This window comes from Gopherus evgoodei, chromosome 8 (genome assembly GCF_007399415.2).
Source record: "Gopherus evgoodei ecotype Sinaloan lineage chromosome 8, rGopEvg1_v1.p, whole genome shotgun sequence".
Classification (NCBI taxonomy): Eukaryota; Metazoa; Chordata; order Testudines; family Testudinidae; genus Gopherus; species Gopherus evgoodei.
Window position 1 is genome coordinate 93,532,045 of NC_044329.1, and position 28,000 is coordinate 93,560,044.

At 40.0% G+C, this 28,000-nt stretch overlaps 1 protein-coding gene across 3 annotated transcripts; it reads left to right on the forward strand.

Moving 5' to 3' along the window:
* The first annotated feature begins 134 nt into the window (after window positions 1–134).
* WDR78 (WD repeat domain 78) lies at window positions 135–27,957 on the forward strand. 3 transcript variants are annotated; one of them, XM_030573652.1, is made up of 17 exons: window positions 135–295; window positions 1,056–1,245; window positions 3,453–3,646; window positions 5,040–5,149; window positions 5,382–5,538; window positions 8,136–8,275; window positions 10,312–10,479; window positions 12,528–12,725; window positions 14,555–14,790; window positions 16,292–16,378; window positions 18,980–19,131; window positions 20,349–20,506; window positions 20,711–20,832; window positions 21,875–21,973; window positions 22,737–22,963; window positions 23,812–23,965; window positions 26,065–27,957. In XM_030573652.1, the coding sequence occupies exons 1-17, from the start codon at window positions 246–248 to the stop codon at window positions 26,107–26,109; spliced, it is 2,487 nt and encodes an 828-aa protein (XP_030429512.1). In that variant the 5' UTR covers window positions 135–245; the 3' UTR covers window positions 26,110–27,957. The 3 variants fall into 3 exon arrangements, with proteins under 3 accessions (XP_030429512.1, XP_030429513.1, XP_030429514.1); XM_030573653.1 differs by lacking the exon at window positions 16,292–16,378; XM_030573654.1 differs by lacking the exons at window positions 22,737–22,963; window positions 26,065–27,957 and having other exon boundaries at window positions 23,812–23,959.
* The last annotated feature ends 43 nt before the right edge of the window (window positions 27,958–28,000 follow it).

Below are 28,000 nucleotides of genomic sequence, written 5' to 3' on the forward strand. Positions count from 1 at the left end.
GCACCGGACGCCTCCAGTCATGAACAACTTACCCCAACCCGCGGCGCCTACCACGTGTTTCCGTCCCTCTCCGCCAGCCAATCACCTGGGCGCACGTTGGACGGCGGTTGCCATGGTTACCATGTAACCACGCTGCCTCTGGGCTCGCGGAGGAGCGCGCAGGGCCCCTGGGACCGAAGCTGTATCGAGAGTCGCCCCCTCCGCGACACGGGCACCGAGCCCCCGCCCCCGGCCCCGCCAGCACCATGTCCTCCTCCACCCAGGCCGGCAAGGGCAGGAGGCAGAGCGTCAGCTTGTGAGTGCCCCGCCGCACGGCCCTGTGTCGGTCCCTGGGCAGCGGGCTCAGCAGGACACGGGGCAGGCCGGGGGCCCCCGCTCTCCACAGGCCTTGGGTGCTGGTTGTCTCTGCTAATCCTGGCAGACCAGGCTCCATCCCAGTGCTATAAATCTGCACTGAGAATGTGGGGTTTTGTTGGCCACGCTTGGTTACTATCGCCTTAGTTTACAAGGTCTCTCTCCTAGCTGATCTGCGTGGCACGTTTCAAGTGCACCCATCCGTGGGGTACCTAGCTCCCAGTAAGCTTTCTCTGCACGTAGCCTCTTCCACACAAGGCTCTCAGGGCATTTTAGAGCAGTGAAGGGGCTAAACCTCACAGCTGCCTTGTGAAAGAGGGAAATGGTAGTAGCCTAATTTTACAGCTAGAGAAACAGAAGCACAGATATATGATTCACCAAACTCAAGCAGAAAATCTTTGATAGAGTTGAGAACTGTACCTATGTGGCCTGAATCCAAGTCCTACATTTTAATCCAAAGACTGTGCTTCTTGGTCCTTCATTTCCATACCAGTTGCCTTTCACACACTTAGCCCCATAAAGAGACAAGAATTTTAGCATTTCTTCAATGCTGTTATTTTACAGTTAAACATTTGCTTCTGTGTTTATGAAGTTGACATTTTGTAGTAGAAATCCACAATTTCACTACAGCTTTATACTGTTCATTATCTGCTAAATAGTCTATATACCTTTCTTGATCACATTTTGTTTGGTTGAAATAGGACATCAAAGATGGAGTTAAATACCAAGGGGACATCTATTTCAGGAACTAGCAGCCAAAGACGAATGAGCTATGTTAGTGGTGTCAACCCAAACAGAGTTGAATCATTGAGTCGAAGAAGCATACTGATAGCTTCTGATGGCAAAACCATGGATAAGGGGTCTCTCATAGGGAGTAGGCATACCATTCAGGTAATGAACTTTTCAATACCAAACATTTCTAATTATGTTTAATTGTTAATCTTAAAAGTTGTCTGGAAAGAGGCTTGGGTGGAGTGCAGGGGGAAAAGAGGGCAGTGTGACAGGGTAACTCTGACTCTGAATGTGACAAGGGTAGGCTTTCTAGGAAAAGGGGAAGCCAATGAAGATATTCCAGAAAGTGAGAAAACCCGTTGGAAAGGATGATGATCACTGTTTAAAAAGAGACCCTCAAGGGATCAAAGTATCTGTGTCCTTTTTGCTTCTTTATGATATATTGTGGAAGGCTGAAATTCCACCCCCTTTATTTTCTAACTTACAAATAGAGTTTCTGCCTTGTCTTCCCTGTTTTTTTTCTAAGTGACACTTTGGAGGATTCCTTGGAAGTCCAGAGAACTATTGTAGGAGATTCCCTTGCTCTTAAGGATCAGGGATGTTTAATCTTTAACAAAAGATCTTTTATCCCGAAAGGACATCAGTCATATGTGTTAAATTGATTTTAAAAAATAGTGATTAAAATGAATTTCTTATGCAGGTGCACAGGTTTCATTCCCTTGGCACTGGTACTTTTGATGTCATGTCCATGGAGTCTTGGGGAAAAACAGGGTAGATGAGACCACCATTTTTGCTTTTGAAAAAACAAGGAGGATTTCCCCCCCTTAATCTTATGCATTCATCCATCATAAAGAAAAAGAGAAATATTTCTTCTGTCACCTCTTATATAGCAAATATTTGCTACATCTAGCATATCTTTACTTGCTTGCCTTGATTTGGTAGTAGGCTGTATGCAAACAGCTACATACTCAAGGAAAGCTTGATTCCAGATAAAATAAATGAAAGATAACTTTTAAAAATTCAGCATGTTATATTAATATCCAACTAAGGTTTTGCATGCAAATTGATAAAAATTGTCAATCTAGGCTAAAGCATATTACATACGTGCGTTTCTCTGTTAGTGCAGGGGTTTTACATGGGCCCAATCCATTTCATTAGACCTGAATGTGACACTAAGGCTATGCATAGGATACTGCACAGGAATAACTTTTACCCTTAGAGAATGTCAGGTTCCAGTTCTGTTAATATGCCATCTTTCACAAACATTTAAGAATTGTTCTCCTAATTAAACAAAAAGTGGAGAAAATGTTCTTTTGAAAAAAAACATTTTTTTTTATTTTGTAATAATAATGCTTTAAATTACTATAGAGCTTTTATCCACTATTGTCAAGGCACTTGACAAATCGTAATTGCCTCACAGCACTCAATGTGGGGAGGTATTATCTCCATTTTATAAATGGGAGACTAGGGTAAGGAGATTTAAGTGACTTACAGGGGTACACAATAACTCCTTAAATAGTCAAGGAATACATATATTTATTGAGCAGTGAAATTTACTTTTTCTGTTACTTCCTTGTGTTAATTTGAAAAATCAGCCATTTAGAGCAACAGTTTTCTTCTTAAGTTGAAAATAACCTATGTTTAAATCCATGAAACATATTGACAGGAGCATTTGTGTTTTTTTTACCTGACATAGAGAAAAAATTCCAATATAAAGTATCAAGAAAATTCTGTTTAGAAACCTTACAATCCACTTACAGTATATTTTCTTGCAGAAGAAAATTTTTTTAGGGGCGGGACTAATAAAATGTAATAAAGTTGCACAATAATTTAATAATATTAGCACTGTGAACCAGCTAGCCTCTGATTTATACCAGCAGAATTTAGGTCCTCTAGATTTCTTCATCATGAAAGTTACTATAAAGCAGCACAGCCTGAAAAGTCAGCAGTGATGATGAGGGAGAAAGTGTGCCTCAAGTAGCTGGTGTCTGTCGTTTCTCAGCATATTACTGAAACGGCCTCCACTTGCAGAGTTCCTAAGAAGCTCTTGGCAGAAACTAAAGATATCCTCTCATGGTTGAACCCCTTGAGGGAGAGTGGCAATACAAACAACATCTACCCTCTCAATGTATGCTGGCACAGAGAGGTTCTGTTGCCCCTCACTATGCTAACTACTAGGGTGAATGTTCCTGTACCTAATAAAGTTAAATTTTGCATAGCTGCATTTGTAGCTCAAACGTTTGTCTTTTTCACCAACAGAAGTTGTTCTAATAAGAGATATTACCGCACCCATCTTGCATAGCTACATATTTTCATTTGTTTAGAGAACATAAGATAATTTTTATTATTGTTATTTAAATATTCAGGTATTTGATGAGCAAGGGAAGGATGTAACACCTCGTCCACTCTATCGTCCAGAACCAAGTGCTTCACTACACAGACAAAGCAAAATCTTATCAACGCAGGATTTCTCTGGCGCCACTGGATCTGATTTTCTGTCTTCCTTCTCCATGCATCAGACATCTGGAGTTAATGCTAGTTTAGTAGGTCCATTCTCAAGGTATGTTGTTGCATTCCTTGGGTCAAATCCTGGCCCATGCTATACAGGATTCCAGAATGGCCATGTATGTAAGCTTCAGAAGTGCTAGTACCAGGAATAATTGGAGCTCTGGGTTCCAGTCCCTGCTCAATTTATGTTAAGGCCCCTCCCATCTCCTTGGCATTTCCTGTCAGCTAGCTTAGGTGGCTCCCTGCACAGCATGCTGGCTTTTGTGGATCCCAGTCTTAGGCACCTAACCTCTCCCTATGCATTGTATAGGGAGCTTATGTGCTTAATTCAGGGCTGTGGATTCCACTAAGAAGGAAGGGACCTAAAGTTAGGTGTTGCAACACTGAGGCTCAGTCCACTTTGTGCATCTAGCCCTCAGTTGCCATTGCAGCACTGCGTAAACTTAAGGGTTTGCACTATCATTTTTGTCATTTTATATTTTGGGAATAATAACCAATAGAATGGAATCTATCTATAATTTCTCAGTCATACCTTCCTTAGCCTATTTTCCTATGTTGCATTATATTCTTATATATTTTTAGACAAACACCTTTTGAGGAAAAGGAAGTATACTAAGAAAACTGTTATCCACAAGTATGTTTTTAAAAAACCTTCATCACAACCACTCCTTACACATAGATTATCACTCTTAAGTCAAAATGAAAAAACACGAGACAATTAAGTGTATATGATTTTCAAGATGTTTTCTTATATATTTCAAAGACATTTCAAAGGATTGATAGTGAAAAGTGCTGAAGATTCTCACCTGACAGTGGTGAGCTCATAGCATCACACAGCAACATCACTCGCACTTACGGCTAGTAAAAAGTGGGAGGACATAGCCCTCCCCTTTTTAAAAGTGTGGGGGCATGGCTCCCTGGTCCCCTCCTGTTCCGGCATCCCTGCTCCACACTTCCCAGCCAGCCTTGCTGCTCTAACAGCACTGTTGGCTGTGTGGCCTAGAGATTGGAGGAGGCTGGAGTTCAAGAGTTCAGGGATCTAGTCCCGCTGCCCTTCCGTGTCACTGTAGGTGTTTCCCATGGCTTCTCTGAGTTTCAGCATCCCCAGCCGTGAAATGGCAACAACCACTGTGCTTTGAGATCACTACCTGACACCTGCTGTGGTGAATGGATCCCAGATCTTATTAAATTCTTCCCCATCATCTTTTCCAGTACCGTAGGATATTCTCTAAGATGAAGTCTTAATTTCTTAACTCTGAAACAACTTCATTATTTTCTTTCCAGTGTCTTTCTAGGATTTCTCTTGTGACACAAGCATTTGCTGTATGCACAATCACTATGTAATGTGACTTGGCTATCCTACTACCAGTAATTCGTTATTTTTGTATTATTTGGATTATTGCCATATCTGGACTTTATTTCTGTATATTTCTTTGTTATTAAAGGACATATGGAAGCAGCACTATTTCTAAATCAACCACATCTACAACTGAGTCTATGGCAGATGAAATAGTAGAGCCTGGTTCTAGACGAGACACAGCTATTAGCTTATCTGGTAAAGAAAATGTGCTTCTGTCATTACAGAGATTCATACTGTTGGCTTTGAAGCATGATTCTGGGGGATACTGAAGTCGGTAGAAGTTAAGGGGTGCTGAGCACCCTTTGAGGAGCTCGGTGCCCCACAGTATGTGACTCCAATCAACAGTATTATTTTTTACAGTTAAGTTTTCCTCTTTTGATCTTAGAACAGAAAAATATTTTCATTTTCACATTATTTAATTTGACAGATGTACAGGTGAGGCGAGATGAGATAAAAGAACAGCTGACAAAAGAAGACATTGATAAGAGAGTGGATATTTACCTCACAGAGACAGAAACTATCTGGTTATTGGACATGCCAACTGTCATGATGTCCGTAGAATCTGAAGATGCTGAAAAAGTGCAGTATGTATATGTACAATTTCACACACACTTCGGTATCCCGAGCCACAATATGCTCAATGCTCTCAATTTCCATTGACTTGAGAGAGTTGAAAGGGCTCATGAACATACAGGATCAAGGTCTTTACTACCTATATTTCACAAGATGCCTTTTGTCTAAATGCCATACTGTACTCGCTTCCATCTCTAAACATGGCAAGCTAGTCTCCTTTACACTGTCTTGCTGATTGAATTTAGACCTTTCACCTACTGGGGCAGATAAAGCAGTTGGTGAGAAGCAGGGGTGGGTCGTATCCTAGTGACAACAAAACCCATTACTAAAATGAATGTTTTATTTAAAAAAATCATTTCCCTTTACTCAAGTAAAAAGGCTTTAAAAAACAAATGTCAATCTTTAATTATTTACCATCAGTTGGAGCCCCATTATCATGCCAGGAATGGAAGAACAGGAGCAGTTTTTATTGCTTAAAATGCATTTATTTTGTAGCAGTGATATGTAAACATAGGAAAAGCAGACTTTTAATCCAAACGTTAAAGGGACACACTCAGATAAATATTATATGGTATTAGTAACACAGGAAAGGATGTTTGTTTTCTTTAAAAAAAACACCAAACCAACAACCTGTAGAAATGAGAGGATTTAGAGCCTCATTCTGCAAATACTTGCATTTAAGGCAATTATTCATTGTAGTAAATGCTGTGCTTGGTAGTACGTTTGTGGGGGGATCAGGTTCTAGATGGCTAGAGAGCCTACAGAAGTTAGATTTTGATATAGAAAAACTGTTCTGGGATTTCTGGTTTATTTACAGCAGTTCAGGTTTACTAAAAAACAACACTCCCCACTTTCCACCCCCAAGTTTGGCAAAAGACTCTGAATGTATGCTTTCCATGCAGCTTTTCAGTCAGTAATTCCTAAACAAAGTATAAACCAACAAACTAGATAATCTTTATGTTTCCCTGATGCTACTGTCTCTTTCTCCTACTAAAGTAACCCAACCCCTTTTAAAGTGTAGCACCTAAATAGGCTTCTCTGCACCTAATTAATTCCCACTTTGGCATTTTAGGTTAAATTCACAAAGGTACTTAGGTGCCTAAAATCCAAATTTAGGCATCTAAGTTCCAGTTTTAGTCTCCATCGTGATTTACAAACACCAGCCATTTCCTGTAGGTGCCTAAACGAACTTGGCACCTACATTTTCAGAGTAGATATTTCCTCTGCCTAAATATCTGCCTCTGGGTATGCACACTGCTGCCTCAGTGTAGTTGTTCAGGTGCTTATCTCCCACCTAAGCCCCATGATGAGTCATGAACCAGGGAAGATAGGCTTACCTCTATTGCCTGCGAGGCCCTACCTGGTAGGCATGCTCAGAGACTGCTTGCTAGATTGGGTCCCATTCAAAATCTGTCCAGAGGAAAAGCAGATGGTGATAGTGCTACCCATCTTACACATTTTAGCAACCCAACGATTAGAGCACTCACCTGTGATGTGGGAGACCTGGGTTCAACTCTCTCTCTGCCTGATGGGGAGAAAGAATTTGAAGAGGGATCTCCCACCCCTCAGGAGTGTGCTCTACCCACTGAACTATGGGATATTCTAATGTGGGGGCTCCATCAGTCTCACCAGTGAAAGCCATTCCACTGCGGATAAATAATTACAAGAGTTGAATCCAGGTCTTCCACAGCCCAGATGGCTGTTCTCACCACTGGGCTAAAAGTTACAACGTGGGTGGTGGCAGCTCCACCACCTTCTCCTTGTGCCACCACCGTTGTGTGTGTGGAGTTGGGTGCCTGCCTGAGTCATTCTCACAAAAAATACCTTACATGCTTAAGCCTCCTGGCTGCAGGAGAGGGGTGCCTGGCTGTGAATCACTAGCAGAGCTAGACATCTAATGCCAGGCACCTTTCTCTGTGAGAGGTAGAGGTTTAGCAGGCACACCTCTTGGTAGCTCCCTTGTAGTATGTTGGTTTTTGTGACTCACAGTCTGACACGTATCTCTCCCTAGTCATTTAATAAGGAACCTAAGTGCCTAATTCAGTGTGATCCAAGGAAAGAAGGAAGGGAAGCAGGAGGGAATAATATGATTCTGATTTAGTATGTATGCACAGCATACATTGTGGATTGACTGGGGGTGGAGGGTGACCAAACTGTTGGTAGATTCCGGCTTAGTATAATCCATTTCTGCCTTTTGAGTATTAAAACTGAAAGAAGTAAAAAAAGACATTTCCTCTTCACTATTTCTGCAGTTACTAGCAACTAGACAATATAGATTAATCACTTTCACTTTTGTATTTAGGCAGCATCTAGTTAGTTTCACTCTGTAGTAGAGATGGGCCAGAGCTACAAATTTCAGAACTGTATCTGAATTTCGCCAAAGTTCAAGGATGTTTATATCTGATGTTTTGGCTCAGGCCCATCTCTATAATACTTTTCTGATCTAAACCATGTAGCAAAGTTGGGGTAGCAACCATTGCAAGGGAATATTTTAATTGAAAGAGACAGAAGCAGTAGACTTTAGTTAAAAACACTATGTCTTGTTCAATGTGTAGTTTTCATATGGATAGATTTGGGTTTTTTTTAACATGCATGTAATTTTTTAAAGGGAACGGAACAAGGATTATATTGAGCTTTGTAAAAATAAAGTTGGTAATGATCGCTTTGTGGAAAGGATGATGCAAACTCTTAATGGAGCACCAAAGACTAAAGAAGTGCAATGTGAGAAAATCCTCATGGAAGATAAAGGTAAATTACCATTCAAAAAAGTGATAAATATAACAAATGTTGCTTAAGAGCCCTTTTCCATTAAACATTTTGTATATTTGCTAATTGTTATTATTGTGACTTATTAGTGATTAAACTTAGATTATTCATTACTTATGAAACATATTCAGGAGAACACTAAAATTAAAGAAAGACCATGCGACTTGGTTGAGGCTACTTTTGTGAAGGTGAATAAGCAGGCTAACGAAGAGTTCAGGAAGTAGACCTGTGTGGGACATGATTTTCCTGTCCTGCCAAAATTTTTGTGATTTCAATAATTTTTCCTGCCCCAAACTGGGATGAAAATTTAAAGTCTCAAATTTTTGCAGTCTGAAAATCTGAAAAGAAAATTTGGTTTGGGTCCATCAAAATGTTTTGAAGGGTTGTTTCAAACTGGAAAAACTGGAATTTTTTGTTTAGAAAATGTCAAAGTGGAATGTTTTGACACTTCCTAAACCTCACAAATATTCTTTTTAATGAGAAATGTCTTAATTTCTCTCTCCTGCAGAAAGTTTTATTTCAGTTAAATAAGCATTTTTTCCATAATTTTTTTTTGTCAAAAAATTCCTGAGCAGCTCTGTCAGGGAGTCCTTTACCTGCTTATATACCCATGCAGCAGCCAGCCAGAATGTTAGTGTTTGCATTTCTTGAGCATAAAATAAAGGTATGGTAGAGTGGCCTGAAGTAGTCTGCATCCCAACAGAGTTGTGGCAGCAAGAGATGGGATAGCGGCATCAGCAGGGCCCTTGCCTCACTTCTGTACCTCCTACTTCTAGCATTTAGAAACTGGTCCAGGGAGCAGCACATTCATCCATAGAAAGGATATAGTAGTTGCTCCTTCTAAGAGCTCTCCCCCTTTGTATTCTGTCTGTCTCAGCACCACGGAGTCAGAGTACTTCAGGCAAGGCAAAACTATCCAAAACTCAAACTAAACAACTTCTGAGGTTTGAAAATGTTGTTCCTTTTTTGTCCTTAATTTTTCCAGTGGCTCTGGTTTCAGCTCTAGGCGAAGATAGCACAGTATGGTAGCATGGGAGAAGCTCTTTCACAGGATTTCAAATCTCAGTCAAATCAGGAAGTCCTGGCAAACATAGGAGAAGACTGTCTTACAAGACTTCTGCCTCAGTTTTCTAGACAAATTTGGACAAGTATGCAGCCTTTTAGATGTTTATCCAAATTTCAGCACCCACTTATGGCATTTTCGTTATGAAGAAGGCAAAAGAATGGCTGCGGGGAATGGTGCTCTAAATCTTATTTCTTTGATTTATTTAATGTATATAAACTAAATATAAAAGGATAGTATTGTAGAAAAAGTAGAGAGGACATATAAATGTGTATAGATTAGATACAGAAATTAACTAGCAGTATATTCCCCACATTATATGCATCTGTAATTCTGATTATTCTACATTCCAATTAGTTGATGTTTTGTAAAATTGAATACATAAAGACTCATGGGTATATAAATGCTAAGTATTATTAGACTTTTTTAATAGGAGATGGACACACACACTGATGGGAGACCCTACACACAGATGACGTTAGGACACCCATGACAGCCCCACGGTTGCTGTTGTTGCAAACTTGTCTGACACTGTTTCTGTACCATTTTACCAACGAGATTTGGCATCTCCCATAAAAAGTCTAATATTTCCCTCAATTTTAGTGCTTTACAGTAAATGTTTAGAAGCACAATACAGTAGAACCTCAGATATGAGCACCTCAGGAATGGAGGTTGTTCGTAACTCTGAAATGTTCGTAACTGAACAAAACGTTATGGTTGTTCTTTCAAAAGTTTACAACTGAACACTGACTTAATACAGCTTTGAAACTTTACTGTGCAGAAGAAAAATGCTGCTTTCCTTTATTTTTAGTAGTTTATGTTTAACACAGTACTGTACTGTATTTGCTTTTTTTTTGGTCTCTGCTGCTGCCTGACTGCATATTTCCAGTTCTAAATGAGGTGTGTGGTTCACTGGTCAGTTACTGTGCTATGGTATTGTGTAATTCATTTTTAGGGATAATGGCCACTTCTTGGGACTTGTATGATTCCTTTAATGCCTTGGAACCAATGCTTACATCTTCAGTAACGGAAAGAAGTAGCAGACCAACCAGTGTGAGTAGCAGTAAATCTAATGTGACCAAAGACCGTGAACGAACCATGTCTACGACTTCTACAGATAGAGGTAATTTTTCTTTCTAGGTTTAAATTTCTATAGTGTTTTTCTCCTTATACAGTTGTGATTATCTGTATTTTTATAAAAATTATACTGAGAAAAGTTAAAGTAAAAAAATAACAGGGTTAAGGTGGCATGCAGAACCTTAACTCTGTTCCCTTGTGTGTAAGAACTACGATAGTGTTTTATTACATGGTCACTACCACACCTAAAAAATACAATATTATATTACACTTTTCTCTGCAACCTTAGCTACGCGTTGTAGAATCATATACTTCAGGATGGTACACATGGGTATGGGCAAACAGGGTCACATACTATTTCTCAGACAATACTGTACAATTTTTATAAAACTATGAGCAATTATTGACCATAAACTCCAAAGCTCACTTTTACCAGATATAAAGGCTATAATGTATATTACAAGAAATAGGCTGCAGTCTTGCAGCTCATCCAGGTCCTCAGTTAACAAAATGAATCCAACCAGATTGGACAGCATTTGTCCTTCCCTTGAGTCTTGGACATCCATCAAAGCCTTCTAATCATTTTTTTACCCCAGCTAAGACCCAGATAGAACTCTCTTAGAAGCCTGTCATAGCTGTTCCTTTAATCAACCAGAGATGTGGCTACTGAATGATGTGAAACACATTCCTCTGTGGGGTATGCTCAGTATGCTGCCTCCAAAGCACTCTTAACCCATCCCCCTCATGGCCTGGTGTGGCTTTACAGGCTGAATCATAAGATTATCACCTTATTTAAAGGGACACTTGTCAAAATAAAAACAATAGCTGTCAAAATCAAATTTCCTTTATTAGAGTTTTAATATTACCTTAGAATATTAAAACTGGAAAACATACTAAAAAAAAAATCTAATGTACTTTCCACCATGTATGCACTTTACTTTTTGCTCATCACTCAGCAGGACAATGGAAATGGATAGTCATCTTCACTTGTATTTATGGTCATATTCTAATTGGTTTTATGTCCTGGGCCTCGTGTTGCAATGTTTGAGTTGCAAACACTGTTGGGGAATAGTTAAATTTAAACAAACAAACAAAAAACAGTTTCTTTTTAAAACATGTGGGAAAAAATCTTAAAATTAGTTTGTTTTTCACTTTTAAACAAAAATGCGACCCAGGCACTTCAATGGATGGGGGGAACTGACGGGGTCAAGAGTGAAAGAGGGATGTCCCAGTAGCAAGAGAGGGAGACGCTTGCCAAGAGATAATAGGTAGTTCCTTCCCAGGAGTGGTGCCAGGGTTTTTGGCGCCCTAGGCGCAGGGCCAGCTCGCCGGTCCCGCAGCTCCAGTGGACCTCCCGCAGTGGAGGTCCTGCGGACAGTCTGCTGGTCCCGTGGCTCCAGTGGACCTGCCGAAGGCGTGCCTGCGGATACTCCACCGGAGCCGCGGGACCAGCGGACCGTCCGCAGGCACGCCTGTGGGAGGTCCACCGGAGCAGTCTGCCACCCTTCCAAATCCTGGTGCCCTAGGCGACCGCCTAGGTCGTCTAAATGGAAGCGCCGGCCCTGTTCCTTCCCCTTGGGAATCTCTAGCACGCATCGGCCAGAGGGGGAGAGAGGGGCTGATTGGCCAGCATTCCCCAGCTCCCAGAGTTTAGCCTGATGCAGGGACCATGTGGAGCCTCTTTTGGCTCCATTCCAGCAGCCCACACTACCCACCCAAATGAGGAATGAGAACCTAGCCTGATAGAGGCTGCTGGTCTATCCCATCACCTTAACTTATATATCCTAAATAAGAACTAAGTTCTGCCCTTTGGATACGTGCACATGGGTCCCGTTACCTGGGATGCACACAGACACAAGGGCAGAATTTAGCCCTAAGAGATTGTAGTGTAGACACTTTGTATTACACGGCTATTTGATAGAGTTTTGGAAATACAAAGAAAACAGAACTAAAGAACTAAAAAAAGCTGAAAATGGAGATATTTATTGATGACAAGATTTTCTGGGTTTTTTCTTCTTCCGGCTTTTGCCTGCGAAATATATTGGATTATCCAGCTAAACCTGCCTTTTTCAATATTATCTGTTTGTTTTCCAGAGAGTATAACCTCAAGTTCTATAATTGATTTGGAAAGTGTTATTCTTGCCAGAATCCACGAAGAAGAGAAAGACCATTCTGAAGCTATATTGAAATCAGAAAAATTTCAGCAGGATTTATTTTTTATGGAAAGGATTCTAATGGAGAATGTTTTTCAGCCCAAACTTGCAGCTTATCGTCAACTTCCTGTTCTTCTAGGTATACTTCTCATCAGATAAGTCATTCTCAATATGAAGGAGCCTGTTTTGCATGCTAACAAATATACCAAGTAAAGATGCCCCTACTCTGAAGTCTTGACAGAGGAACCAATTTTGTTAAATAAAAGACAAAGGTTGGAGAAGGATTTGCAAAACCCAAACTGGGGTTGTTCAGTCCTATGCTTCATTTTACCAACACCCCCCAAAAATATACACAAAGCTTTGTGGAAGGTTTGGATAAATGGTTCTTGAGTTGGCTCATCTCCACTATTAACAGCAATAAACTGAGACTGGTTTCCACAGTATTTATCAAACTAGTTTTTACATTGCATCTTGCACTTCCAGAAACAATATGGCTTCATGGACAGAGCACTGGATTTGGGACTCAAAAGACCTGGGATCTATTCCTAGCTCTGCCACTAGCCTGCTGGGTGACTGCAGGCCAATCACTTCCCCACTCTATACCTCTGATAGATAGGAACAATGATACTGACCTCCTCTGTAAAGCACTTTGAGGTCTACTACTGAAAAGTGCTAGATATGATTGGTTAGTATGTTTTCTTGGTATTACAGCTCTTCCCTAGAATACAGTCTTTCAGCTCAGCTCAGATTAAAATTCAAGCCAGACTGGTAGTAAAAGTGTAATCATCTGATGGCTGTTCAGTGGCTATGTAAAATGAGACAGTGGATTCACTGCAGATCATAAGTGGCACTTATTGGACTATTGGCAATCTTCAGTAAAGAAGCCAAGAACTGACTGGGGGGAGAGACTGAACTACCATCTTACCCCTTAGGGGAGGTTCAGTTAAAACAGGGATTAAAAACATATGAAGTGAGGAAGCTCATATGGCCATGGCCTATGCTATATCTGTTCACCAGACAGAGGGCTTCAAGTTTCCCAAGCTGTCAATCCAACACTGACCACAAGCAATAAATTCAATTTTTTAGGGAGGAGAGGGGGGAAATCCACCACCACACACATCCTGCATTTTAAAGGGCCCAGAAGAGCTTGCAGACTTAGCTTTTGCCCCACTTATCCCCACATCAAAAATTTCAAATCTTGCATCCTCTAATAGCGTAAATCCCAGAGTGGTATTTGCTCTTGTTTGATGCTTTAAAAATTAGGGAAGTAGATAAGGAAAAGATTTTCAAAATCTCAGATGAGAGTTAGGTGCCCAGTTCCTATTTGAAAGTCTACGGTGGATCCATATTACTTCCCAAGAATGACCTGACATCCCTTCCAGATTTGCAAATTTTGTTAACTGGCAAGTAAGCAAAAAACAAACAAACAAAAAAAACTCCTAACAAATTAAATATAAGTATACTTTGCACATTTATATAGACAAATGCAATTTTACTGTAATTATAACATTTCATAGTAACCATTAAATGTGCTATGGTGACAATTTTCTAACCTGGATCCATAAAATTTGGCATCAAAGTTGAAAAATTTACTACTTAGATTAACCACTAAATAGGAGGAAATTGTCTTGGGTGTGTGGGGGGTTAGAGCGTAGGTTATCCTATAACTACCTCCTGCAGGGTTCTTGAACCCTCCTATGAAACATCCAGTACTGGACACGGTGATGGGACATTGGACTGTCTGGATCACTAGTCTGATCCAGAAGGCTAGTTCCTATGATCCTACAAAAATGTTGGCCAAATTTTGAAAAAGTCATGAAATCTTAGTTCTCTGAATCTTCATTACAGTGCTCTGCTATGAAATTTTTGCAGGGAAGTGGGATGAGATCACTATGTTTCTGGCCAGAATTAGCAGGTTTGCTGATTAGTGGAGTACTACAATGATTCTACTGTATTTGTTGCATTTAGAACCAATTCTTACATCTGATGCTGGCAAAAAGGAAGCAGAAACAGAGGAAGCAGAAGAGGGGGAGGAAGAGGAGGAAGAAAAAAAGGAAACAGTAGTTAGTTCATCACTTTTGTTAGATCTAAGTGAAGCACCAGAAGAAATCTTACCGCCCAATCTGGAACGACTGTGGTCCTATACATGTGAGTGGACTAATGGCCACAATGTGAGCAGCATGGCTTGGAACAAGTTAAACCCAGTGAGTTACTGAATGTATTCTTCTAACCTTTTTTCTTGTATTGGGTGGGTAATTGTCAAGGTACAATACTAGCTCAGGAATAGGGTTTCAGATGCTGGGTAGATGTGTGACAGGTAGGGATTCATCCCTGAGGTCAGATAGGTGGTGGTTGCTTCCTTCAGTCTGTTTCTTCCTCTGCCATATGCTGACTTAGCCGCACTGATCCACTCTTTCACGATCTTCAAGATAGATAATTGCACCTCACCATTCCTAGAATGAACAAATCTACCTTGGAGATCTTCAGTTGGTTCAGTATGCAGCAGCTTACCTTCTCAGCAGCACTGGTCTCCAAGGGCACTTAACCAGGATGTTCAGATAACTACACCAGTTATAGAATTCTGGGTCAAATTAAAAATCTATGTACTAGTCTTTAAGGCCATTCATGGCTTTGATCCAAGATGGTATAGAGACCACCTCTTGCTTTATGACAATGATCTCCCTAGACCACTGCATTTCTCAGGAATGGGGACCCCAACAACCTTGAGAGTAAGACTCATGAGAATGGCAGGCACAGCTTTCACAGCAGCTGGTACAAGATTATGGAACTCACTTCCTCTGGAGGTCAGAATGACCTCAGAGCACTCTACTTTCAGAGCAGTATACATCTCACTTCTCTGATTTAGCTTTCTCATGGTGACAACAAAAATAACAATGTAGGGGAAGAAGGTAAAAATGGAGGAGGAAGAATATAAAAAAATCAGACTGCCTCAGGGAGAAAAGGGAGGAAATATGGCCACACATAAAGTCTTTGGGCCAGATCCTCAGATGTAAATTGGTATAAATCTGTTGGCCTGTTGGGTACTGATCCATATGTTTATACTGACTAGCCACAAACTAAGAATTGTAAGACCATTAGATGCTTATTTTCGAAATGCTCATTTCACAAAAAAAAGGTGGTTTTGTGTAGAGAAATACAATTTAAAGGAGTTGAAGAGTAAGGTCCCTGCTGCCAAGTTCCTTGCTTGTTACTTATAAGCCACAAGGTGTAAAGAGCAGTGGCAATGATAAAAATATTTTTTGTCTTCTCACCTCAAAATATTAAGCCATGGAAACATTTACTAGATTGTATCAAATCCTGCACATTAACATAAGTTTATAAAACCCTTTATATGCATCTTTGTAAAATGGACAGATTTTTATAGGGGCCTCCCTTTTTTGTGGGCACAATTTGTGTTCACTAAAATTGCACTTGCAATTAATTTTCATTCATGCTTAGTGAGTAGCGCCTTGCACTTACTGCATTAGAATCTGATGCACAGAGTAAATCTTATTTACTTTAATTACCTTACTTTGCTTATCTGACCACATTACTGAGACTGTGTACTCTGTACTTGGTACTAAGTTATCTTAAGTAGAAGATTTGCACACTTGACTGCTGGCAGAAAGCTGCCACTTAAAATTGTAGCTTAAAATTTCTGGTTTAATTGAAGTATATCCACCAATCTGTACTTTTGGGTTTTAGGATCTTTTGGCTGTTGGTTATGGGCAGTTTGGTTTTCAAGAACAGAAGAAAGGCTTGGCTTGCTGCTGGTCACTCAAAAACCCTATGGTAACACAAGTAGAGATAGAGATAGTTACTTTAATACTTCTTTTGCTGTAATAATTTTGTATGATTTAATAGCAGATCATTGAGTTTTCTGTTGCTTGAGAAAGCAGGACATATAGCAGTAATGATTGGTTGGCCCAGACTAAACCCCTTCTGGAAAATGGATAATAATTAACAATTCTTCTTATTTTAAAAATGTCTCAACTACCTTACTGCTGGTGAAAGATGCTAGAAAACACTGGAGACTAAAGATCTCGATCTCTTATTCAAAGGACAGTTACAGCAAAGGGAACAAGGGTACTGCACACTTCCTCCACAATAGCCTGCCAGCGTGCCTCAGATTTGACCTGGAAGAAGTATCTGTAGATAGTAGCTTAGCCTCTGTGCCCATTCAGCCTCTGTACAGTGGTTTTGTAATATGGATATCTGTCCACAGGGAACTGAACTCATGTCACAAAGACCATCAAACAGCTGGTTAAAACAATCAGTTTAAACCAACTTAGGCTATGTCTACACTGCACTTTCGTCGTTAAACACCCCCACACCCCTCCAAAAAGGACAAACGTTTGAATGACAAAACCCGCTGGTGTGGACAGTGCTTTGTTGACGGGAGACACTCTACTACCGATGAAGCTACCAGCCCTCATTGTGAGTGGTTTTATTTTGTCATTAGAAGAGCTTTCTCCTGGCAACAAAGAGTGGCTACTCTATGTGCCTTACAGTGGCAAGGCTTTAGCAGCATGGACAGTGTGGCCATAGTCTTAGACTGGACAACCTAAGAATGAAAAGCTCTGTATCCCGTTTCCAATCCCCTAGCCAAAATTGTGAATTAATCAGTTTAGCTATTACCTGGATTAGATCCAGGTGTGTAGTTCCTCCTATAAAGATTTTCATACTGTGGGGAAAAGCACTTTTAAGCATTTCAAATATAAAAACAAATTTATTTATTTGTTTTCCCATAATCTTCCTACAGTTGCAAATTGAGGATATTTGTATTTTAAATTTAGGGTTTCCTAGGCCATCTTCCCATCTGCAATAAATTTTGCACTGTATGAAAAAGAGTAGGTATTTTAAATTTAATTTCAACATCTGCAGAATGTAGCTTTTCATGATATTTTCAATAAACAGCAGATTTCAAAGATAACATTTAAAAAATTGATGTTTCTATGAGAATAGTGACCCTTGCCAAAACAAATTTTTTAATTAAAAAAATGAAAATTGAGTTTTCTTTTAATATAGAATAATTTTCACCAGAAATGTGAAAACTATCAATTTTTCACAAAATCACATTTGCTGAAATCAAAACAAAATGCAGAAACCTCATTCTGAAGTTTTCAAACTTCACTGTCAATATTTCACACAGCCCCAGCCATGATGCAGATTTCTATGGAAACACTCTGTAATGTCACCAACTCAAATTTGAGTTCATTACTAAATCAAGTAAAAAAGAAAATAACCTATCAGGGAAAATGCTCTTATTCGGATACATCTGGAATGGGAGTAAAGAACAGACAATAACTGGCTATAGGGCTGTCCTTACCCATACTCAAACTACGCAGCTGCATTGGACACCAGGAAACTTGGGGAAAGTTTGCCCACCTCTGTACTAGATGGTTTTGTAAAGGTCTAAAATGATTTGGCTCAATATTTGTTTTACATTTTTGATTCTTGAAAATCTCATATTTTAAATACACAGTAAAAATGAATATTCACAATCAAATTCAAATAATGGTACTGCTATAAACATTACTCAGGCTAAAACCAAGGTGTTATACTCGCGTTAAGGAGTACAGAATCAGTTTCTAACGGGTGCCTTCCTCCCTCTAATGTTTTAGATGTTCTGTCACATCACTGTTTATGGTACCATGAAATTAACACAGTACAGATCAACGATAATCAAGTTACTTATATGGCTCCTGTCTCTACATTAGCTGAGTGCATAAGCATCAGAATTAAGAGCTGACATATATTGAAACATGCTTATTTTCAGACTAATACCCTGATGACAATGGTTAAATTCAATGGCTTCAGTAGAGTTGCATCTTCTTACAACATGGGCTAAATTTGGTCCATGTAGGCAATGCAATTCTTTAGCTGCAGTCTATAAAAGGTACATTGCATGAACATAGCACCCCGGCTTAAACTACCTAAAATACCTTCCATTACAGTTTACCTCCAACTAAACTTCTGCTGATTAGAAAAGCACATGAATAAAAAACAGAGAAGATTAGATTTTAAATAGTGAGATGGGCAAAAATTAGAAGTGGTGGTTTGCATTTTTTCAAATGTCAGGTTTAGGTAGTAGTGGGGTTCTGGATCCCATCCCACTTTATCCAACCCTCCAAAGTTCAGGGAAATTTTAGGCACTTATACGGTTCACTTTAAGCCCATCTCTAATTCAATTTACGATACAAAAGTCACATTTCTGCCCAGCGCTCCTTTCAAATTTGACAACCGTAGCAGGAGATAATAGTCTCAGTTATTTAGAATATTGTCTTAAAGTTGAACCTGGTAAAGCATTTGTAGCGTTAGAAAAAGTGGTTAGTCTAGCACTTAGCAAATACTCAGAAGAATGAAATAAATGTGCTGTTTTCTTCTGTTCAGTGGCCAGAGCGTATTTATCAATGTGATCACGGTGTTACTGCATTGGATTTCTCTCTGGCAAACCCAAACCTTTTAGCAGTTGGAATGTACAATGGCACAATAGCCATCTATAATGTACAGACCCATAATACCACCGCACTTTTGGACAGCAGGTAAGATTACAAACATCCCACTTTGTTGTACATCTTTCATGTCTTGTTAATTGTGGACATTCATTCCATTGCTAAAATTTAAATAAACGAGTGAACATTAGTGCTCTTGAAAAAGTGGATTCGGTGAATGCAGGGAAGTGCTGCATAATTCTCCCCCTTCCCAGCTTTGCTAATGTCTCTCAATTCTGATTTGAAACACTTAGGCTACGTCCAGACTACCCGCCATATCGGCGGGTTAAAATCGATTGCTCGGGGATCGATATATCGCGTCTCATCTAGACGTGATATATCAATCCCTGAGCGCGCTTATATCGATTCCGGAACGCCATCAACCCCAACGGAGTTCCGGAATCGACAGGGAGAGCTGCGAACATCGATCCCACGCGGTGTGGACGGGTGAGTAATCTGATCTTAGATATTCGACTTCAGCTACGTTATTCACGTAGCTGAAGTTGCGTATCTAAGATCGATTTCCCCCTCGTAGTGTGGACCAGCCTTTACACTGTACCCACCTACAATCCTGGGACTTACTTGAAAAGAAACTGTCAGGCATAAAGACTTTGATATATATATAAATGTCCGTGAAAGACTAGATTAGGCCAACCATGAAACAGCACCAGTACAACGATTTGAATACGTAAAGAAAAGTGCTTCAGTCATTTAAACATTATTCTATAATTAAATATGTAAAAATATTTTCTAAAATGTACTTTTAAAACAACTTTTCAAAACAATAGATACATGTCTTAAAACTCTAACTTTTCATAGAGTCATAGAAGATTAGGCTTGGAAGAGACCTCAGGAGGTCATCTATGCAACCCCCTGCTCAAAGCTGGACCAACACCAACTAAATCATCCCAGTCAGGGCTTTGTCAAGCCTGACCTTAAAAACCTCTAAGGATGGGGATTCCACCACCTCCCTCGGTAACTCATTCCAGTGCTTCACCACCTTCGTAGGGAAATAGTGTTTCCTAATATCCAACCTAGACCTTCCCCACCTCCCATGAAAATTAAAATAACCCACATCTCCCATGAAAATTAAAACAGTACCTCCCATGAAAATTAAAATAACCAATTAACACATGCCCACACTCCAAAGTGTTTGTTCCAAAGTTATATACACACCAGTTTTGTTGCTTATGTAGTAACTTTTTAAAAATGCATTCTCCCTTATTTCTGTTAACTTATAGCTCTGTTTGCACGTTCCTTTATTTCAGTGAATCTTTTGATAAGCATATAGGCCCTGTATGGCAGCTGAAGTGGATCGAACAGGACAGGGGCATAACGGGAGATGACAAAGGAGAGATATTAATCTCTATCTCAGCAGATGGCAGAATAACCAAGTGGCTTATACGCAAAGGACTAGGCTGCACTGGTAAGCATACTCTCTAAGGACTTTCTACACTGGGCTATTGCATAATACTTTATTCCAGGCAATTTCCCTGTGTAAACAGCCCATAGATAAAACATTTCAGAATTGTTAAATATCTAAAGTACGTATGAGTTATTCAGAATGTTCTAATATGTCACTATCTCTTTCGTGTAAAATTCATATTCCATGTACTGTCTGTTTGCATAGATCTGATGAAACTGAAGCGAACCGCAAGTGAAAGGAAAAAACTAACCGGTGAAAAAGAAAAGAAAAGCGAAGCTCTGATATCTCGACAGGCACCTGGAATGTGCTTTGACTTTCATCCAAGGGTAGGCTCAGGAAATCCATTGTGATTAGTAATGTTTCAAATTCAGTTGGCTGAAGTTTTTTATATTAGAACCAGGGCCGGCTCCAGCGTTTTTGCTGCCCCAAGCAGTGGGGGGGGGCCACAATCGGCACTTCTACCACCACTGCTTCATTCTTTGGCAGCAATTCGGCGGCAGGTCCTTCCCTCAGAGAGGAACTGAGGAACCCACCACCAAATTGCCGCCCCTCCCCCTTGGCCACCCCAAGCATCTGCTTGCTGCGCTGGTGCCTGGAGCCAGCCCTGATTAGAATAAAACATTATAGGTCAGATCCTCAGCTGGTGTACACTGATGGAGCTATACCATCACAGCTGAAGATTTCACCTCATGTGTTTAAACAAACACTAAGTTGTAGTAGTCTTCTGGATTCTGGAGACAAAAGCTAGATCAGCCCTAACTGCTGCTCTAACTGTGATTATTCACATAAGAATGAATGAAAATTTCAAAAGAGACGCTTATGGTGCCAGAAGATTAATACATTTGCCTTTTACTTTTAGCTGATTTTATTCAAGGTTGGTTTACGTCACCAGTGAAACACATTTGGAAATCTCTTTTTTCCCAAGTGAATGTTTCCTGTCTTATAAGATCACTGCATGCATCTCTGCATTGTAGGGACTCTCTAACGAAAGCGCCCAAACAGTTCAAAAATGGAGATCAGGATTCAGGTATAGGGGAAGCTTGCACTGCAGTTGTCCATGTTTCTCCAGCAGTAGCTATAGAATGCTTCTGATGTACATAAGCGCTAACAATATTATCCAAAACTGATAAGAGAGAAAACCAAGCAAGCTAACCCCTGTATTTTGTGAGTTTTATAGTTTTGATTGAATTTGGGCCTGATCGCAAAGGCAGGTGAACAAACACAGTTCTCATTGAAGTCAGTGGGAATTTGAGTGCTCAGCATCTCCCAGCAATTTCACAGCCTAAACTCCACACAGCTCTTTAAATATGTCAGGATAAATACCCTACAGGGTGAATCCCAGTTTACAATATCTGGATTTTGTTTCAGAATACTAATATATACCTGGCTGGAACAGAAGAAGGGCATATTCACAAATGTTCTTGTTCATATAATGAGCAGTTCCTAGAGACCTACCGAGCACATAAGGTAGGTAAAATTAAACAACAGAAAAAGTGATTGGATCAGTTAGATCTCAGAAGAAATGTTTGATTACATGAAATAAATTTATTTAATTTGTTATATTCAATAAACACACTTGCAACACAGATTTTAAAACCAAAACCTCTTTTCTTAGCTTAGTAAGAAGGCTACAAGATATAAAGCATCAAAACTCTTTTGAAATTATGCTCTTCAGTACATAGATTCTTTAAGAATTACTAATCCTTTCTTAAAGCTTTGATTGTAACTAATTTAAATGTAGTCCTGGCTTTATTTAAAATTAATAATCAGATGAGTGATCTCATTGACCTGGAACTCATGGGTTAATATGGTGAAATGTCCACAAGAGTTTTAACAATCCCAATTGCTCTGCACCTCAGATTTGTCTCGTCCAGCAGATTGCACTCCCAAGAGTAGTTCTTTCTAACATCCTGACAGGGCATTGAATCAGCAGTGACTCAGAGGGAAAAATGAAACCCCTACTGAATCATCACCAATAAAATATTTTTGGCCTTAGAACATACAGCACATCCTGTGATCTTTGCTGTCCTAATACGCTGTGTATGACCGTGAAATAATAGTATTGTCAGTATTGTGGGGGGCAGATTGTCAAAGACACAAAGGGCAGTGAGGCACCCAGCTCGCACTTAAAATAATTGGGAGTTGGGCACCTAGTTTGCTCAAGCTAGTTTGAAAATCCCAGCCTTCTAGCTCTGGAGTAACATGCAATTCCCTTTTCCCCAATGTTAAGGGTCCTGTGTACAAGATAGCATGGAATCCATTCAGTGCTGACATGTTTTTAAGCTGCTCTGCGGACTGGAGTATTATTTTATGGCGCCAAGATTCAGTAAGGCCCATTTTAACTTTCAGTTCCACCACTAATGTTGTTCATGACATTATGTGGTCTCCAAAATCAGCCTTTGTATTTGCAGCAGTGAATGAAGGCAGAGTGGAAATTTGGGACCTGAGTGTCAGCACGTAAGTAATAACTTTTCTTGAGGAGGATTCTGAAATAATAGAAAGATAAAATATTTAATTATGCTACTGCCCAAAGGCCCCTGTTGGAATTGGTGCCTGACCATTATAATTACAAAGCATTTAGACGTAATAACGTTGTATTGCATTCTAAAATGTTCACTTTACAGGCAACAGATAGCATCTACTAAAGTGTTTAAAGAAAATCCAGGGCTGGGGACTGGATGACTCAGGGAACTGGGGGTTGCTCTTTTGCCACAGGAGTCCTAGATTCTACCACTTCCATGAGTTTTTTAAAAACATCTTTGAGCTTTAACATTTTGGGTCTTTTGCACATGAGCAACAGACCCCAGTGGGGGTTGGGACACCTGCCCCTTCTCCTCTCATTTTTTGATGAAAAGTGAGTGTAAAAGGGTATCAGATCAGAATTATCTACTCGCTTACACTGGTGATAGCACTGCACACCTACTTTGCCCAGCGTAAATGACTGTACCAAGTGCAATGCAACAGAGAACTAGGTCCAGTGTATCATTCACTAAAAAGCAAATGATTTCTATTCTAAAAAATTTAAAGTGTCCAGCTATTAGGCAGTAGAGCAGATGATTTTTCAGGTAGCCAGGATACCTTGGTTAGCAAGGGTTGGGATTTGAGTTGTATTTATCAGAGAACTAGCAAAATGCACTTTCACCATTACTTAAGGTTTTAGATTTTAGTTTGTCCAGATAATAAAAGTGAAAAGTAAAGATTCAGCCATACTAAGATTAGCCGATTCCTGCAATAGTCCTCTAGACAAATGCTCCATTGGTCTCATTTCTAGTAGCTATTAACATCATCTCATTTTTTGGTTTCAGTTTGGACCCCCTGATTGTGACCTTTGCCAACCCAGGAGTGAAATTCACAACTGTGCTTTTTGCTAGAAACACAGACTGCATTCTAATAGGGGACAATAATGGAATTGTCAGTGTGTATGAGCTGAGGAACATGACTGCTTCAGATAGTAATAAGGTATGACTGACAGAATAAGTGGGTTGATCCTAAGATGCCCATATATATATCTGGGCCCCTCTTCCTTCTTTAAGCATTTATCTTAAAGAATTAGGTTGAAAAAAGTTTAGTTAATAAAAGATGTTTTGTGTAACAACACATGGAATGGCTGAATGGATTCAGAGCACAGCTGTCTCCTGCTCTTATACATGCATAAACACTAGGATTTCTGAACTAGAGGGATACATGAGGTCCAGTTCAGGACTTGGACTCCACTTGATTGAAAAGCTGCAACCAGGAGGGGAACCACTGGGTACAATTTTTGAATTTCTCCTAAAAGCTGCAGAGTTCACATATTCCACTGATTCTCTGTGGCCAGAGTCAAAGGAAGGTGGGTTTTGTTTTTTTTTCCGGGGTAGAGGAAGGAGTCAGAAGTGTGGTCTGCACGTTTTCTCTCTCTCTCTCTCTCTCTCCTCCCACTCCCCCCCCCCAGCATGAGTAATCTCCATGCCCCGTTGGCTCTGCAGGGATTGCATGCATACTCCCAGCCATCTAGAACAGAGGCTCACATTAATGCTGTCCTCTCCTTACCAAACTCACTAGCCTCTTTTCCCCACCTTATTTTTACTCTGGCAGAAAAATAATTGCCTTGCTCTTGCAAGGACTTTCCTGTCCCAAAATCCAGCTCTCTCCAGTTTCCTTGGATTAGTACTGAGTGAATCTCCCTACAGTACAGCTACTGTTGACTTCATGCTAACAAAGCAGCAATGTTCAAGTGAGATGCACCCAGAAGTGAATCCCTGCTGCTCACTTTGCTCCTATATTTTAACAGCCACATCTGTGCCAATTTATCCTGAAGCTCTCTTGTGGGCAGAGGATGTGCTGATTAAATCAAACAACCCTGGCTCCCTCATCCCTACTAGAACTGTCTGCAAAGGTCTTGGGTATTCTAATAACTGGTGCATCCATGTTACAGTGGGGTCTGCATTTGCTCTGGCAAATTCATTATCTGGATCCCTGAACTATACTGTACTGCTTAAATCCATTCATAGCTCTCCCACTGTCCGTGCAACGCTGGGCAAGTAACTTCATTGCTCTGTGCTTCAGTTTCCTAATTAGTAAAATAGAGTGATTACCCACCTTTGTAAAGTACACTGATTTCCGTGTAAAACAGTATGTAAATACTGGGGGAGAGAAAATGCTTACCTTCATGAGAGCCTCACCTGGAGAATTAAACAATAGTTGTTTATTATTTGTGTTACCATAGTGCGTAGGAGCCCTAGTCATGGACCAGAACCTTCTTGTGCTAGGAACTGTGCAAACAGAACAAAAAGATGTTCCTGCCCCCAAAAGCTTAGAATTTAAGTAATAACTGTTACACTTAAAAAAATTATTACACAATCACCACTATAAGGTACAAAACTTCTCTAAATTTTTAAGCACAGACTATTCTGCAGTAAATTAAGGTGGAAAGATAGTCTTGTGGTTAAGGCATTGGACTGAGACAAGAGATCTGTGTTAAATTACCATCTCTGACACAGATGTCCTGTGTGACCTTGGACAAGTCTCTTAATTAGGCTGTGTGCCTCAGGTCCCTGTTTGTAAAATGCGGATACTATTTCTCTTTGTCTGTTTTGCTTATTTCTTGTGTTAGCTCCTTGGACAAGAGTGTCTTTCTAGGGTTATATACAGTGCCTAGCACGGTGGACTCAGATCACTCTAATACTAATAAAGTGAATAGACTACAGCATGGTGTACGTTGCCCTACCGAACAGGCACTGCCTTGCAGGCTAGCCTCTTCTTATATAGAGGGTTCTATGGTTGAATAAGTTTATGCCATCAAGTATGATGTTGCAAATGCACGCTGCACAGTCCTACCTGCCATGAAATCTCTTTAAACTACCACACAGGTTATTTCTAAAGGTGCTATTTAGGAAATAGTAGGTCTGTAAAAGGAAGCAACTAGCATCATACAATTAACTTAACCATTTACTTCTCCCTTCTTCTTGATGCCCATTATGTGGCTATCATTAATCTAGGACTAAGTGGGGCTTTTTAGATCACTTCTTTTCTTAAGCACAATTACAATGCAATATAGTATCTTTTTTCTTCTTTTACAGGTGGATGCTTTACATGACATAATTGGCTCTGCTCTAGCCAGTTAACACTAGTTTACTGATAATACTTCTCAGTCAGTAAACAAAGGAAAAGACAACAAATAATTATGTCCTATGTGTCTTTATAACCTGAAGCCTGTCATTTAATTATGCAGAAAAAATCACCATAAAATGCTATATTATATTAAATAAAGGGTAACAATTTTTCCATCATTAAAGTATCTGTGGAATCAAACTGAATGCCCTGAATTTTCCTCTGGAAATGCCCACCATTGCACACAAATTAAGTATAAGTTATGCTTCCAGTATATTTTCCTGTATCAATGCACAAGTCAATTGCATAAATCAAACAAAACATCCAGTCCTTCCTCATTACCCATATGGATCCCCAGAGTTCTCAGTAAAGTTCCAAGTAAAGAGAGGGCTGGAAACTTGAGTCACAATGGCAGAAAACTAAGTTCATAACATACAATTTGAAACGCAAAGAATTTCTCCAAGCATATGTGATTGCCATCCAAGCGATCATTCCTCTAATTATGACATTGCATTATACTTATGGTCGTGGGATGAAATCTTGGCCCCACTGAAGTCAATAGCAAAAATCCCATAGACTTCACCAGTGCCAAGATTTTACCCTCAGTCTAGGATTTCATCCCACTTTTTATTTTCAAAGCACTGAATAACCTATGTCCAGGACACCTAGTGTAGTGTTTTATCCTTCAGTACCTCAACAGCTCTGCTCAGAGACAACAGACCTGTCGGCCTGAAAGACAAAGCTCATTTATCCAAGAGACAGGGCTTTTCTTGGGGCTGGCCTGAGACTGTGAAACTGTCCCCCTGAAGGAACCGCCACGAACCTCACAATGTTCAGGTCCAAACATCACACATACTCCTTCAGCCTTGCCTTCCTGCCAACACCATGTGGCACATCAGGGTCCTGAGCCAAAACCTAGTGAAGGCAAGAGAAAGATACCCACTAGAGTCACTGGGCTCTTGGTCAGGCCCTAACTTATTAGAGGAAGAAGGAGGAAGAATCTGGAAGAGAACTCCTATTTAGGCCATCCCAGTGGGAATCAAGACATTGCCTCAAGTCTACTTAGAAGCAGTCAATGTTCCCCTCTCTTGTTCTCAACCTGGCGTTCTCTTGCCTGGGAATACATTGTACAGTGAGTGAGCAAGATCGTTTTCAAATCCCATGTCATCTGCATTCAAACCACAGCTAACGATAAAGGCAGAGCTCCTCAAGCAGTTACAACTAAACTTCAGCAAGTAGCCAGTAAAAGCTACTAAGGCAGATACACAGTACCCCCCAAATCATTCCACGGTGATGAACAACTGGCCAGATTTGAGCATGGATTCCTTGTACAGAGGCACTTTACACTCTCTGTAGACCACACTGCTGGTTCTAGTGAATAATGATACTGGACCTGGGGGTCCTTACATGAGGACAACTATATTATCCTAGGGGATTTGGGGTACTGGTTGTCCATAAAAATGGATCATCTTCTCATGTGACCAATTAACAATATTATTCCAAGTTCTAGGCCATTATCTGCAGTTAGGAAAGGGAGAGATCCCCCTCTAGGCACAGGAAAAATATAATCAAACCCTTGAAGTGAAATGCTCTGCCTGTCAATTGATGAATTCAATATCTGTTCTGTCCTTGAGTGTTGTCATGCGGTGGGCCTTATTTTTTAAATGTACAGAACATTAAGTCTGTCTCATTTGTTTTACAGTGAAAGCTCAATGTTTAAACATAACCTCAAAATTGTACACCGTTTAGAGACCCATTACCATTCATTTCCTTTGACATTACACGCTTTATGACAAAACTGCAAGCTTGACCCTTGACTGAGAACAAATTCACGTGTGTTTATGAGATGACAACCATTAAGGTGAATCATGTGTTAATCATTATTAAAAATATGACAAAAATACA

Coding starts and splice junctions, on each gene's coding strand:
- WDR78 (XM_030573652.1), top strand. CDS start 246: ATGTCCTCCTCCACCCAGGCCGGCAAGGGCAGGAGGCAGAGCGTCAGC. Junction 296..1,055: donor AGGAGGCAGAGCGTCAGCTT/GTGAGTGCCCCG, acceptor TGGTTGAAATAG/GACATCAAAGATGGAGTTAA. Junction 1,246..3,452: donor GGAGTAGGCATACCATTCAG/GTAATGAACTTT, acceptor TTAAATATTCAG/GTATTTGATGAGCAAGGGAA.